General features: G+C 38.5%; 2 protein-coding genes across 3 annotated transcripts; one reads left to right on the top strand and one right to left on the bottom strand.

Moving 5' to 3' along the window:
- Nucleotides 1-1,551: 1,551 nt before the first annotated feature.
- itk (IL2 inducible T cell kinase) lies at nt 1,552-10,624 on the bottom strand. The gene is made up of 18 exons (XM_039812599.1): nt 10,417-10,624; nt 10,157-10,261; nt 9,942-10,023; nt 9,708-9,833; nt 9,430-9,467; nt 8,910-9,061; nt 8,723-8,788; nt 8,581-8,635; nt 8,040-8,119; nt 7,626-7,768; nt 7,432-7,506; nt 6,205-6,373; nt 5,938-6,079; nt 5,811-5,891; nt 5,642-5,706; nt 5,174-5,292; nt 2,809-2,966; nt 1,552-1,981 (listed from the first exon to the last, which is right to left on the bottom strand). The coding sequence occupies exons 1-18, from the start codon at nt 10,552-10,554 to the stop codon at nt 1,916-1,918; spliced, it is 1,860 nt and encodes a 619-aa protein (XP_039668533.1). The 5' UTR covers nt 10,555-10,624; the 3' UTR covers nt 1,552-1,915.
- A 2,461-nt stretch (nt 10,625-13,085) lies between these two features.
- med7 (mediator complex subunit 7) lies at nt 13,086-15,241 on the top strand. Of its 2 annotated transcripts, none has more exons than XM_039814478.1 (2): nt 13,086-13,238; nt 14,205-15,241. In XM_039814478.1, exon 2 carries the CDS (start codon nt 14,214-14,216, stop codon nt 14,970-14,972), a length of 759 nt encoding a protein of 252 aa, XP_039670412.1. In that variant the 5' UTR covers nt 13,086-13,238; nt 14,205-14,213; the 3' UTR covers nt 14,973-15,241. The 2 variants fall into 2 exon arrangements, with proteins under 2 accessions (XP_039670412.1, XP_039670413.1); XM_039814479.1 differs by lacking the exon at nt 13,086-13,238 and adding an exon at nt 13,247-13,485.
- Nucleotides 15,242-15,402: the final 161 nt, after the last annotated feature.

Here is a 15,402-nt window from a genome sequence, read left to right as displayed (position 1 = left end):
GTAGTTACTTTATTTAAATGTAATTTTATTTAATTTGTACCGGTGGAGAATGCATCCTGCGTTTCACATTAAAAGTAGTAGGCCTGTGTGTGTGTGTGTGTGTGTGTGTGTGTGTGTGTGTGTGTGTGTGTGTGTGTGTGTGTGTGTGTGTGTGTGTGTGTGTTTTTTTTTTTCCCCCTTCATATTATTCATATACATATTACTGCCATTGGGTAGACATATACATCATAGAGTAGGCCTATCTGTGGTGCTCATGGTGGTGGTAATGTTTTTTTGTTATACATGATTTTTAAAGATGTACTGTATGTTAGTGACAATGCATGTTTAATAAAGAAAATTATACCTGACAGAATTAGTTTAGAGTCATCTCAGACCCTTGGTAGCAAGATGTCATTGGGGCCATATTGCCCCACTTGTCATTTTATTCTTAATTATTACTACAATTTAAATTGTGTACCAGTATAGTAGAGCTGGACAATATATCGATATATGAGGCTAGAAATCGTTTTAGATTTTGGATATCGCAATATTTTCAAGTTTAGTCTTTTCCTGGTTTTAAGGGCTGCACTACAGTAAAGTGTAGAGACCGTTAGAGCTGTTTTCTTATTTACATTTACCCATTTAGTCATTATATCCACGTTGTTGGTGATTATAAAAACTCTCATTGTGTTAATATTTTGTGAAAGCACCCCATTGTCAACCCTACAATACCACGGCAATATTAACATCGATGTATTTGGTCAAAAATATCAAGATATTTGATTTTTTTCCATATTGCCCAGCTCTACAGTATAGCCTTTATTTAACTAGGAAGTCACAATGAGATTAAAACCTCTTTTTCAGCATACTGTATTTGAGCATTTCAAATATATGGGAAATACATGTATAATCAATATTTATATTATACATGCACTGTATGCCTGTAGACTGCATGGATGCATCCAATGCATAACTAAATCTACATCTGTGCTCATAACCCATGTGCTTTTTTTTCTGTCACTCCACTTTCCCAACAGCTGGCCCACATTAAAATAGACTGAAATAGTCATGTTGATGTGTGTGATCATGCTCTGGAAATTTTCTTTAACATTTTGTTTCTCGTGTATGTTAAGATCCATCTTTGACTTGGTACTTGTAGATATTTTGTGACAGTGTGTGTATATACAGTAGGTCTTTGTGGGTTGTTCTGGGCCAGAGAGCATTGCGTGGCCTGTAGTTCCATCTTTGGCCACTACACCTGCAGAGCAGAACGCTTGGCTGACAAACTGAAACTGCTATTCACCCCCAAATACACACTACATTTGTCCCAGCAATGACAGTTTATTAGCTTTTATAAATGACAAGTTATGTGTGACCATATCTAAACTGCAATTTTGTAGTGACTTTTAAAGGAAATTGTGCTGTATTTAGTCATGTTCTGTTAACGGGGGCCTTTTGCAGCACAAACACTGAGCATACTTGAATGGCAGGGAAGGGATTAGGTTGTGCAGTGGTTTGAACACTTCCATCATTTAAGTGCTAAAAATAGGCTGAAAATGTCTGAAGAAAAAAAACATTTAGAACATTTAATTACAATGGATCCATTTAATTAACAGTGGGTTAAACAATATAACAATTTATTCTACCTCACCATTTGCTGTACAGAGACTTTATAGAATATTTGAAACCATAATATAAACCTGCAGTAAGCAGCAGTAGCTGTGTGAATGGACTGTGAGAGCCTACTTAGGAATAGACTGTATATGCAAAGGTATGAAACAGATAAAGTGCAAAATCCAGGAATTTGAAACTGTCTTATGTTTTGTAATCATCTGAATCGGAAGACACTTTTGAAAAACATTTGACATGCAGTTGGTAATAATTCAATAAATAAATAAATAAATATTCTCAAAGTTTTCAACCTCGACTCTAATCTTCACAGGTCTGAGAGGGAGGCCAGCTGATGCAGGAGGACAGCAAAGCTTGGACGATCTTCTGGTTTCTGAGAATGAGAACATGAAAACCAAAAGGCATTATTACAATGAGTTTTGCTTGTCCGTGTGTTTGTGAGCTAGTCCTAAGAAGGTCGACTGACATAGACATCTTGTTTATTCTTTAGCTCTGTCTCTGGAAATCCCTGTGCAATACGGCCCTACAAAGGCAAAAGACCTTAACTGGCTAGAGTGCCAAACTGAGAAAATTACTTTAAAGTTTTTTAGTTGTCAAGCCAAATTAATTATGGGTAGGACACTGGAAATCTGGAAATTAGATGTTTTAGTAATGAAATTTCTCCACATAAAAAATCTTGAGCTCAAACTTGACTTTTTGACTTTTGACTTCTTTTTTACTGTGCTCTGCCTTTGTATTGTCTGCTAAAAGTGAGAAGTCACGCCAAGGCAAAAGGCAGTAACTTCCACATTATCAATATTTGGTTGCTGATCACCATTTACAAAATCATTATAGTAACACCTGTATAAAATGTAGTGACCATGGCATATATTTTTTATGATTTACAATTATTTATAGCCATCTACTTATTGCTATCCTGTACCCTGACTCAATTTGAGCGTTCCAAAACAAAGTCAAAGTGCGGTAACTGGTGTTATGGTGTTCTGCCTTGGTTTCTCCTGGGCTTTTGGAAGTTACGGTTAACACATTTTATTGATTTATTTATTTATTTAATAGCAGTGGCTGTGGGGTGGGGCCCATAGAGAATTAGTTTCTACAGGGACCAGAATTTTGTGCTACACCCCTGTCTGTAATTAATAAATCTATGATACTATGTTAGCCGTTTTGTCTACTAGGAATCTGTTTAATTCCTGTGCCTACCTCCTTCCAGCACCACTCCATGAGTTGGTGGACGGCGTCTGGGGCCAAGCGTGGCTTCAGCAGCCTCAGGCCTGAGTTCAGCGATTCCACCACCTCACCATTGGTGCGGTTCTCATAAGGAAGACGGCCCTCGTTGTACACCTCCCACATGAGCACACCTGAGCAGCGGTAAACAGGGAGACTCCAGTCGTTATAGAATAAACATATAGAGAGATGCGGTTTAAGTGATGTAGACCAGAGATCTTCAACAGGGGGTCCGTGACCTCTAGGGGTTCCTCAGAGTTAATGCAGGGGGGGCAACCATTTTATGTCAAAAAACTTTTTTTGGAAAGTTTCTTTTTTTCAAGAATTGGTACAGAAAAATACTTCACACGTCTACAACGTGAGACAGGTGCGTCAGAGGGGGACAAGCAGGTCAAAAGTTGTGAAGAAAAACTCCCGCACACTGTATAACTTGCAAAAATATATAAAGTTTAAAAGTAGGCAACAAGGAAGTAGGTTAAATAGTAGGTTGCCTAACATTAAACTTTATATATTTCTGCAAGTTAGACACTGTGCGGGAGTTTTTCTTCACAACTTTTTTCAAGAATTAAAATGTCTGAAATCATACATCAATATGAATTCAACATTTAATATCAAAGATGAATTGTCCTATTTGTGAAAAAGAAAAAAAATAGATTTACACATTGAAGATAAGCTTACAATAGGTAAGGTAGCCACTATGGTAGCCGTACAGTTAAGCTTTAAAGGTCCAGTGTGTAGGAATTTCTCCCATCTAGCGTTGAGATCATATATCACAATCAACTCTCTGGCACCACGCAGTTCAAAGTAGGTATTCCAGCTACGGTAGCCTTCATGCTTCAAAAAGCCGGTCTCTTGCTCTTTTCAATCTCCTTTTTCTTTTTCTGGGCGAAGAAGAAGAAGACTCCTGTTCCTGAAATTTTGATTTTGAATATGTGTGGTCCTCCATGTTTCCTTCTTCAGGAAGCTACGATACCCATTAGCAGCATTAGCAGCACCTGTGACTTTATCATGTGACAGAGAAAATGTGAAAGGAGGAGCAGTATGTCCTGTATGTCCCTCACCGGCTAACGTATTTCAAGATGGAGCATGATTATGGAGCGTCTACCCCAGTTCGTGCAAATGCAAATGTAAAATTTCAAGCCAAAAGGAATACTTGGAATTGATGGTGGTGGTAAATATTCATGAAAAAGGACAAGTTTGTGAATGGACAACACAGATTTTGATAATGAACAACTAAACACGTTACACACTGGACCTTTAAGGATTCACTGTGCTTTCCACATGTATGTTTAACATTAAAACACAATGTATACATAATATCCATTCATTTTCATTCATCCAGCCCAGTTTAATATGCAACAAAATTTTACACAGTACATGTAGGGGGTCCCTACCCCATCTCTCTCTCAGCTAAGGGGTCCTTGGCTTAAAACACGTTGAAAACCCCTGATGTAGACAAACCAAAATGAGTTCTTGTGTGTCTGCTTAATCATTTGCATGTTTTTGGTTGTTCCTTGTAAGCTCTTTTGCATAAACTATTTTGAATGATTATGACGAGCTTCATCCAAAGTGAGAGGACTGACTGACGATTTAATTATAGACTGTTTTGAGAGCCATGTGTTTATCTATTTAGCAGTACCCTCATACTATTTTTGTCTTCTCAGATATTTATTACACAGCCAGATTTTTGTGTCAATAAATAGAAGTTGTAATTAAACATAATTATTTTTAATGCGTTATTCTGCATCTGTTAGATACAAGCAAGGCACAACTTTTGGACCCAGGATCTTGTCCCAAGTAGCTGTCCATGCTGGGTCAATATGTTGCTTGCCTGTTTAAACTCCTGTTTTGGCGATGATCCTAACAGTATTAACTTCTTGGGAGATTACTGCAAATCCACTAGTTGGCATTGCTCCACGAAATGAGCTACCAATACTTATGGTCTTTGGCACAGGTGCGCACATGTACAAAGAAATAAATCAATGAAATATATGAAATTTAAAAAAGGCCCTATTCTTTTTTACACTTTCATTGCTTTTTCTTCAGAAGTTACAAAAATGTGTGTCTTGAAATTGCTTCTGTTTGCTTTATATCATTGTGTTTAGTTTCCAGTTTAGAGTCAATGTGCTATCAGGGAAACCTGGATGATTCTGATGTGTAACCAGCCAGCAAAACTAAGACCTGCTGTTTTCCTGTGCAAGCTTTACATGCAATCCCAAAATATATAAATGGTTAAAAAGAAGACAAAGGAGGAATGTTGCATGACTACGAACAGCAAGTGAGATGCTCACAAAAACACACAAAATAAGTGAAAGGCAGAGAGATAGACGAATGAACACACCGAATGACCAGACGTCGGACTTGCTGCTGAACTTGCAGTACTTGATGACCTCAGGGGCCGACCACTTGACTGGGAACTTAGAGCACTGGGAGCTTGTGTACTGATCATCGAGCACAAACCTGCAGTACGGAGAGCAGACACACTTCATTACACAGCAGTGGATGTAGGCTGACTGTTAGCTATAGCAAAATCATAATAAATATTGTTAGAATCAAATCAGACAAAAGTGTATTGCCACAGTAAATTACACAATTTGCTTTGTGATTGGTGCATAACTAAACAAACAAAACTATTAAACACTAATATGAAATAAACAATAAATACAGGTCCTAATGGACCGCAACCTCCTGCCAGAGGGGAGAGGTTCAAATAGTTTGTGTCTGGGGTGAGAGGGACACAAACTGTTTTTGTGATTAAAAGATTCCACACAATATGGTGGACCTTACAAAGATTCGGTGAAAAGCATACCTGGTCATGCCGAAGTCAGATATCTTCACCTCATTGTTCTTTGAAACTAGACAGTTCCTGGCAGCCTGCAGAAGAAAGAAGAACAGATGAAGGATTAACTATTTAAATCTAACGGAGCAGAGACACAAAAGTGTATCCTAAAAAACTGATTATATATATGTTGGTTTACCAGATCTCTGTGGAGGAAGTTGGAGCTCTCCAGGTAAGCCATCCCCTCACTGACATCCAGACACATCCCCAACATGGTGTCGGGCAAAAAATTTTTTCCCTCCCCCCAGGAAGAGACGACAGCCGGCCTGAGACAAACAACCCTTTTTTCCCTCCCGGGGGTTGCCCCCCCCCCCCCCGCCCCTGTCCATGAACTCAAACACCAGACACATGGGAGAACAGCGGGTGCGCACGCCATAGAGCTGAACCAGCTTACAATGGGACAATCTCCTGTTAAAACACACACACACACACACACACACACACACACACACACACACACACACACACACACACTCAGCTGAGTGGTTCCTTGTGCCTGAACAATACGAAGCAACTTTATGGAATGCACTTACATCATGACCCTTGCCTCTTCTTTAAATTCCTCATCTGACATGCACTCTTCTCGTACCATCTTCACCGCCACCCTCTTCCCCCTCCATCTCCCTTCCAGCACCAGCCCAAACTGGCCGCTGCCTAACTCCTGACCCAGGGTCAGCTCTTCAGGGTCCACCTCCCACTGATCTGCTGAGCAGAAAACAGGTGGTGAACAACAACACTGATAAACTTGTTAGGATAAAATAATACTTATACTTTTTTTATTAATTATAATCCAGAGATGGGGACTCTAGTTTGAGACTCGGACTCGAGTCACACACACAGTGACTCCACATTTAACTTGAGACTCGTCCTCAAAAGACTTCAGACTCAACTCGGACTCGAGATGCGGGACTTGTGAACAATCTTTAATTTTTAGGAAACGTCTCATAAGCTAAATTGTTATTCCCCTCCCTGCGTAACACGTAAAAAGCTAACGTATCTGCTGAGCGTGGCCACACGTGAGAGAGGACAACAAACATGTCGACCGCACCGGCAGCAGCTGGACCATTCATCAGAAGCTTTGGCTTTGAAAAACTCCATAAAACAAGGCCCAGACAAAAGAAGCCCTGAATGCCAAATACGTGGACTCTAGCTCAGAGACTTTAGACTTGACTTGGACTCTAGCTCAGAGACGTGTGAGCATCTCTGCTATAATCAAAGCATTATGGAAGTTGCAGGTTTGTTGCACAACACCAAACAGTCAGATAATTGTCAGGGTGCAGTCAGTCTCGCAATGCCAGACCTTCCTCCACAGAGCTGCAGAGGAGGGTTTGGCTAGTCCACACAGTATTATGGGATGAGAGAAAAACACACTCTGGTTTATTGGCATTTCTTTAAACCAATCACAATCGTCTTGGATGGTGCTAAGTGCCGGACGGAGCTACGGTGCCTCTGCTAAATAGCCTCGGGAAGAAACTTGTTTTGGTGGAACGTGTGTACGTTCAAAAGTAGTTTTAGTCGTGCAACAGACATCCGGCCAAAAAGAATGACATCCGGCGGAATTTCGGGCGGCATTGGAGCAATCCCGGAAGTGGAAGGTCGTGGATATAGACTAGGGTGTAGTGTCCTGAACGCACCCTGAGAATATTTGCGTATAGAATCACTAGAGGTCGGCAAAAACAAGATATTCAGCGTTAAGTTCTGATTGTTTTGAGCTCCAGTTCAACCAGGTGACCCATTCACACAACATTACATCCTCTAACCTTTTGAGTGATCAGCAATGTCCTGAGAGCAGCCTCCGTCTTGAGATACAGGATGTCTCAAACGCGTTATCAGGCCTGCCACACAGATGACACAAAGACATAATAAAATACATTTATTTTTTTAGCTGAACTTCCTTTTGGCATCTGATCTATTTGTGTTAGCACTGTTGCATGCGGAAAGCCAGCACACTCACCAGCAGCATTGTGTTGGTGGTAATAGATGAGCTCAGGAATGGTGCTGAACAGGTACTTCTCTGCCAGGTAGTATGTGGCCTCTCCCGTTTCTGTCTGTCTAATTTGGTAATGTTTCACTCTTGGATTCTTCTCCCCATTCGACCTAAAGGCAACAAAGAGATGCTTGTATGACACATGTATTTAATGTGTTAAGATGTGTTATGATAAAAATGCCACTGATTTCAAGTCATATTCATTCTAAATATACTTTACGCCAGGCATGTCGACCTATTATTAGTCATTCTGGAGAATCTAAGGATTTACACAAAGAAGCAAGTATATTTGATCTATGTATATTTAGCACCATATTATCTACTAATCATAAGTCATAATTTGTACCGGCTAATTATGTAAAAAGAAGGAGGTGACATTACCCCGCCGCTTTGGTGAAGACTGACACTGTGTAGACTCCTGCCTGTCTGGAGTCACGCACCATGAATGAACCTTCTTTCCCCTAAAAGTACAAACAACACAAAATCATCCAAATTAAATAACATATTTGTAACATCAGACATGTTTATTGATTGTTTGTTTAATCTGCAGATAATAGCAGGAACGGCCTAGCAGTCATTTTGAGAAATGATGGGGATAGTTCTGCTTCCCGCTTACAAAATTTAGCAAAGCACTTCACAGCAGGAAATTCAACATTGGAGGAAACATTGTGGTTGTGAAACATTTTTTAGGCCCCATGTCTTGTCACTAGCTCAATGTGCAGGTGCATTTGCATTATTCTTTGCAAATGCGAGACTACTGTAGGTGGCACAGTCACAGCAAAAGTGCACTGCGTCACACGGGAGCAACATCCTGCTAATTATCACCAGAACTATCATTTGGAGCATGTTTTCTGTCCAAACACGGCCGGAAGAATAAACTAATGGAAATGGAATAATCTCTGGATCCATTGTTTTTTTTTACCTGTTTCATTAACAAAACCTCTGCTTCCCCTCTGGTTATGTTTTTGTTGTACCATCTGTTAGAAGACAAATCAACCAAAAATAAATGAGTTGTATAGAGGGCAGGATGGATATGCAGATAAGAGAAATTAATTCAAACTCACTCAAATCTCTGAAAGTTGTTGCTGGATTTTTCAGCCACGTAAATACTGGGTACAAAGCCTGTGTTCCTGATGAGGGGTGAGGAAAAAATATTTATTAATCATAGACTTATAATTATCCTTTCTATTGAAAAAGGTGCTATTGTTTTCAGTAAAATGTGTTTTTGTGTGTGTCTTTATTGGGCCCTACCCCTTGTCATCCTGTACAGCCCACCAGTCCGAGTGGGAGCTTTTAATAAGGATGTACTCCTTGTCTTTGTGAAGGGGCAGGTCATCGTCTCCGAGCGGTGCGTAGTCCTGCAGGGCGATAACCTTCATCTGTCCTGCATCTCGCAGTCCCATCTGGCAAAGATTAAAAAGTCAAATAAAAGAAACTGCATCTACTTACCTAAAAAAAACAAAATGCTTTACAGCAGTGACACGGACAAGACACGGAGCAGACCAAACACCCCATAGTAAAGGACTTCATCACAATGCTATTTGGGTTATATTAGATTGAGCAAGTAGCATCACATTGTCAGCAATCGTGAGATATATAACCAATACAAGAAAACAAACCGAGCTGTAAAATAATCTTCTGTGCCCAGACTGCATGTGCATTGGTACTGGCAACAGAATAAATTAAAAAAAGTAATTTGGTCTGAAGCCTGTAATTTGAACATTATTGATTAACACCCAAATCATATGTGTATTTATGCTTCAGAAGGTACCTCTGGATCTGGGAGTTGAGGAAGTGGCTTTTTAGAAGCTGTGGAATTAGAAAAATGCAATCAGAGAAATGGCGATTTTCTGTATAATGCTAAATGTAAATCAAGATATGCCTTAAGCACATTACATTACATAATGTACTCAAGATTGTTTTTAATCTATTTGTAATGTAGTGTTATATAGATGAGACAATGTCAGAATAAATAAAAAACACAAATTAGACTTAAACCCTTTTTGAAAATATATGAGAAACAAGAAGAAGATAAGAAATAATACAAACCATAACCCACTGGGTCATATACATGACAACCTGGCGCCAGTTTCTCTGTTTGTTGGCAGCATTTCCATTTTCCATCCATCCAGAAGTTTGGATGGTATTTCGCAACCAAATTGTTACGCTTTGTCTCTATATGAGACAGAATAAAAGAAATATAGTTTGAAATATCAAGCTTATGAATAACAACAATAATTTCTTATGACAATGGCATAGCATAACGTGGTAAAAATCGCTAACCCTCTTTAAGAGCTTTGACCCATCGCTGACGGCAATCATTGTCTGGGGCAAAGATGTAGAGGTAGTGGTTGTTGTGAAAAACCTGTAGAGACAATTTCATTTAAGAAAATACTGCTTTTGTTCTTGTGTTATGTCACACTTATACTACATGCTTAATCGTATGCATTATACTTACTGTTTATAACCCTATATTTAATTATTGTGTATAACCTTACCTGAAAAGGGTACTTATAGTTGCATGGTATGGGTATCTCACTACACACAATCTCCACACACTTGATTTTGGACAGCTCGATGCAACCTTTCAGCATGGGCTTTTTCTGAAACAACATGATCTTAACGTTATGTGGCTATACACACTGTGGATATGATTTAAATGCTAATTTCCTCTTAGGCCAATTTTACAGATTTAGCCTTCAGATTGCATAATTTCTCATTTAAATCCAGTGTATTTGTAGATTAAGTGCATTCTTACCCCGGGACGGCGTTCTGAATACTTCAGGTCTTGGGTGTCCAGTACAAAAAATCTCTCCTTGTAGTTGCATGGTGATGTTTTCTTCTTTTGTTGAGATTTTTTAATCATAGTTCCCTTCAAGATCACCCTGGGGAACATGGTAACGGCTATGAACAACACTTTAAAAAAACACTGCTAGCTTTTGGCTCACGGAGAGAGGCTAAGTACCTGACAGTGACAGAAAAAAAAAATGTGTAGATGATAACTTGATAGAAGCCCTGGAGCTTCCGGCATAAACTCGGTAAACCACATCCTACGGCATGAAATGGGTTGTGCTTATGAACACACACACACACACACACACACACACACACACACACACACACACACACACACACACACACACACACACACACACACACACACACACACACACACACACACACTCACACTCACACTGTACACTCACATGTACTTAACTATGTTGCAATAAGTCAGTGTAGGGTGTTCAGTAGCAGGAGGGGGATTGTTTAATCTCTGTACTTTTGAACATTTTCCACCAAAATAAGCACCTTGAAGGTTTGCCTTGTATTCCGGTAACGACACAAAGTTTTGTTAAAAATGTAAAGATTGGACAAGGGTGTTAATTTGATAAAGAAAATGAGAGCATAAACTAAATGTTACTATGAAACAACACCTATTGAACACTTCAAACTTACTTGAAAACAAAATGACTTAACTACTGTGTTTTAAAACTGAAAGAAGAAGAAGATGAAGATTTTGGAAAGGTGTTTGTGTTATATAATGTTGTCTTGCCTGTATATATATGTATGCTTTGCCTTGTTTCTTTGATTAAGCCTCACTGTCATCATAGCCGTCTCTGCTTACATTCAACCCTTGTAAGTTGGTTTGAGTCTTTTTTAATCGACGATAGAGACAGATAATTGTGCTGGGATTGTTCAGGCTATGTGAGAAAAACAGTGTTGATTATAACTTATAGAATTGGGTTCCACTACTTTGCATGAAGGAAAAAAGGTGACTTTTTGATCTTGTTAAAAAACAATACAGTTTGAGTGTAGAATTTTAGAAAGTTAAAGAGTTAGAAACAAAATCAATTCATCCTCACAAAACATGGAGGATTTAGATGGCTGCTATAGCACCACCATCAGGAAAATTGTTTCTACAATTTAGTCTACATTAAAATAGCTGATCTGGCCTGGATCCATTTTCGCTGAAGGTAAGGAACTTTTTGTTGAAAAATAAAAACAATGTCACAAAATCAGGGTTAAGGTTTTTTTTTAATAATTGTAGTAATTTTGTAGGGGGAAAAAGTTGAAGTTTTTTTTTTTATTTAATTAGTCATGTATGTGCACAACAATAACAGAAGTAGTGGTTGGCAATGTAAATCTCAGGCCTCAATGCTCATTAAATAACTAAGAAAGAAGAAAAAACACAAGTAGAAGCAAAATCTGGATCTATAAAAAAAATAGTGCAAGTTAAGATACAGTGCTAAATTATAAACAAATAGCATATGAATTACGTAATATAATATGATAAATATGTGTAGACAGTATTGCAGACTGAATGTGAAGGAATGTACTTAGTAGTAATGTAGGCCTATATATGAATAATGAGAAGTACATTTTGAATATTTGTATTTCCCAAATACTCACTGAGTTCTATTATGAAATTCAAACATTCAAATTAGGAAAATTCTAATTTCCAAAAAATTTTAATATTACTAAATTTCTAAATAAACTTCCAGCCTCTTTATGAAGGAGCCTGTCTGCTGTGGATTGGGAAATGTAAATACATTTTGTCCAATTTGAGCATTTCTACGATGGCTACAATGTCATTAATAAACTATAAAAACGTGTAAAGTTTTAATTTAATTTTGGAGATATGACAGAATAAGAAGGATGGACTTAATATAATAATGTCCTGACAGCAGTGTCTGAAATGTTATGCTGGCCAGACATTTTAGTGACATTTTTGTAGGCCTATACCATATGACGGACTTAGAAAAAAGATCTGATTCTTAAGGTGAATTGGAACCAGGACTGGGTTTTTTTTTGTTTTTGTCTCTAATACCCATTTTTATAGAGTGCCTTAACAACTAATATATTTAAGATGTCCATTTACATAATTTCTGTATTTTCAATTCTTTTATCATGAGTTTACTTTTTTTAAATTTACATCAGGCAACTGTTTTAATAATGTTTATGTCCTGTCACTGTCTTTTATTTTTCTAACTCTGGAAATCATTTTGTGCTTCTTGTTAGAAAAGTGCCTTATGAATAGACTGTTAATATTATTGTCATCAATCATTATTACAGGTTTTTGTTTATACGAAGGCAGTTTTAGCTTAAAACATCTTTGTATAGCCTAATGCAATAACAAAAGTGCTTTAAATAGGCCTCTGCGTCAGAAATTACTTTAAGTTAGCAGTTAAATGCACTTTTTATTATTAACGTTATAGGGGACATAATGTTTTATAATCTTATAAAACGTAATAACCTTTTACGTTGTATCTCTACCACCACAACGATTTTGAAGAAGCAAGCTTTTATTAAATACTACAAAACCAACCTAGATATCCATATCTAGAGGAGCTCACTGCCAAATACTACGGCCAATAAGCGTTTAGTTTGTTTGTCCAATCATCACGACCAAAACTTGTCACGAGCACAGTACAGCCAATGGAATTTGGACAGAGGCGGACGTTCATATCAGTAAATGGAAGGCGCTAAGCTAGCTAGTCATGAGCTAATTGTACGATTAGATACATCTGTGACATTTCTTATTTAAAGTCTACATTCAGCAACTAAGGAGTCATTTAAGGGGTGTGTAAACGTATCATCGCTGTTTCTATTCATTCGCATATTTTGTTACTCAGTTCGTGGTACTGATGTAACTAGCTAGCTAGCTAAGTTAGTTAGCAGAGGTTAGCAGAAGTAGTTAGCTAGCTAATGTTAACGTTACTGTATCACTAGCCACATATTTAGCTAGTTAGCTACGTTTTTCTCCAGCTATACCGCAGTGGTTCTGCTGTCGCTTAACGTCTGGTTGTAGAGCTGCAAAATCAATAAAGTGAATACATATTTCAGTTAGTAAATTAACGTAACTAGCGTCGCTCGCTTATTACGTTAGCTAGCTAACGTTACTGACATGTAACGTGAGCAGGCTAACTTTGTTTTTACATAACGTTAACGCTTATTTATATGGAGAAGATATTGCTGCTGCAAATGTAAGCAGCCAAATGTTGCCTCGGTTATCTACCAAAGCGAATATACAAATATACAAGTTATTTCCAGATGTGGAAACTAAGTACTTAAACATAGCATTGAACAGTAACGTTAGCTGAGTAACCTTACGTTACGTTATTCGACTCTGCAACGTGTAGGCTAAATGAAAAATGTATTTTTTGTGAGAACTCGGTCACAGGTTAGTTTATTTGTAATGAGTGCGTGTACCCTTTACTTGACTAAAAGCACGTGTTTGCTTTTAGACATGTAGCCATAGCATGTCACGTTAGCCTAGCTTTTTGAATAGTTGTAATACAGCCTGTTTTATGATCGCATTGTTACCTTTATGTAAAGGTGTAGACTCCTGTTATTACTGTTTTCTATTACTCGTAAACAAATCACTATGCATGTTACTGTTAAAATGATATAGAGGAAACCTTAAGTGGTATTTTAACTCACAACTGGCATACACAATGAAACTTATTTCTTATTTAAAAAGGGGGAGAACTTGTTTTGCATTGCTTGAGAAGGAAAAAGACTTAACATTTGTTGTTACTGTTTCAGGTCAGCATCATGAGTGAACCACAGCAGGTTAGTGCCCTGCCTCCTCCGCCTATGCAGTACATCAAAGAGTACACCGATGAAAACATCCGCAAGGGTCTTGCTCCGAAGCCGCCTCCACCCATCAGAGACAGCTACATGATGTTTGGCAACCAGTTCCAGTGTGATGACCTCATCATCCGGCCACTGGAGAGCCAAGGCATTGAGAGGCTTCATCCTATGCAGTTTGATCACAAACGGGAGCTTAAGAAGCTCAACATGTCCATTCTTGTTAACTTTCTGGACCTGCTGGACATCCTTATCAAGAGTCCTGGCAGTATAAAGCGTGAAGAGAAGCTGGAGGACTTGAAGCTTCTGTTTGTTCATATGCACCACCTGATAAATGAGTACAGGCCACATCAAGCCAGGGAGACACTGAGGGTGATGATGGAGGTGCAGAAGAGACAGAGGCTGGAGACAGCTGAGAGGTTCCAGAAACATCTGGAGAGGGTGGTGGAGATGATCCAGGGGTGCCTTGCCTCCTTACCTGATGACTTACCACAGATGGAGGGTCCAGATGGTGCTGGGGATGGCAGTGTGTCTGCAGCAGCTAGTGTTAGTTCTTCTTTTGGGCAGGCCCCCAGGCTGGAAACTGAACCAATGGATATAGAGGAAGCAGGTGCCAGCTGTATGGCAGCAGGTCACCAGGACAAGAACGCCCATACTTCAAAGAGGGACAAAACGTGGGACAAGGATGCTGCCATGTGCAGTATTATTGATGAAATTGCTTAAGTATTCTGTTGAGTAGTTGTTTCTTTTTTTTTTGTACACCTAAACTGTTTGTTTTTTGTATGCTGTACTAAGAGTAAATATGACAAAGTTTGCTGTGTTTTCACTGGGCCTGAAATCTGGACTTGAATGGTATTTTTATTTAAAAGCCATTATGTAGATAATAACAGTTCCTGTGAAGATATTTGAAGAATGTAAATATTACACAGATCAACTAGGGTGCCAAATTTCAGTTTTTGTAATAAAACCATTAAAGAAATTTCCAAATGCAGTAGGAGTGTCTATCACAGTAGTGTTATTTAACCTGTTTTTAGGGAAACTGCATCATATCAGAGAATTTCATGTATTTCAATCCATATACTGTATATGTTGACATTCAGTTTTCGCAAAGCATCTAGGTCCTGTCACACACTGCACATCTAGTGAGATTGAA

The sequence above is a fragment of the Perca fluviatilis genome, chromosome 10 (assembly GCF_010015445.1).
Source record: "Perca fluviatilis chromosome 10, GENO_Pfluv_1.0, whole genome shotgun sequence".
NCBI classification, from domain to species: domain Eukaryota; kingdom Metazoa; phylum Chordata; class Actinopteri; order Perciformes; family Percidae; genus Perca; species Perca fluviatilis.
Note: the sequence above shows the minus strand (reverse complement) of the source record. Positions and strands in the feature narration are given on the sequence as shown.

Bases quoted from the DNA above. Each gene is read 5' to 3' on its own strand.
- itk (XM_039812599.1), bottom strand. From the start codon at position 10,554: ATGTTCCCCAGGGTGATCTTGAAGGGAACTATGATTAAAAAATCTCAA. The intron at 2,967-5,173 runs GTGTGTTCATTC...ACCGCTGCTCAG, and splicing joins GTCCGACGTCTGGTCATTCG to GTGTGCTCATGTGGGAGGTG. The intron at 1,982-2,808 runs GTAGGCACAGGA...TCTCATTCTCAG, and splicing joins TGGAGTGGTGCTGGAAGGAG to AAACCAGAAGATCGTCCAAG.
- med7 (XM_039814478.1), top strand. From the start codon at position 14,214: ATGAGTGAACCACAGCAGGTTAGTGCCCTGCCTCCTCCGCCTATGCAG.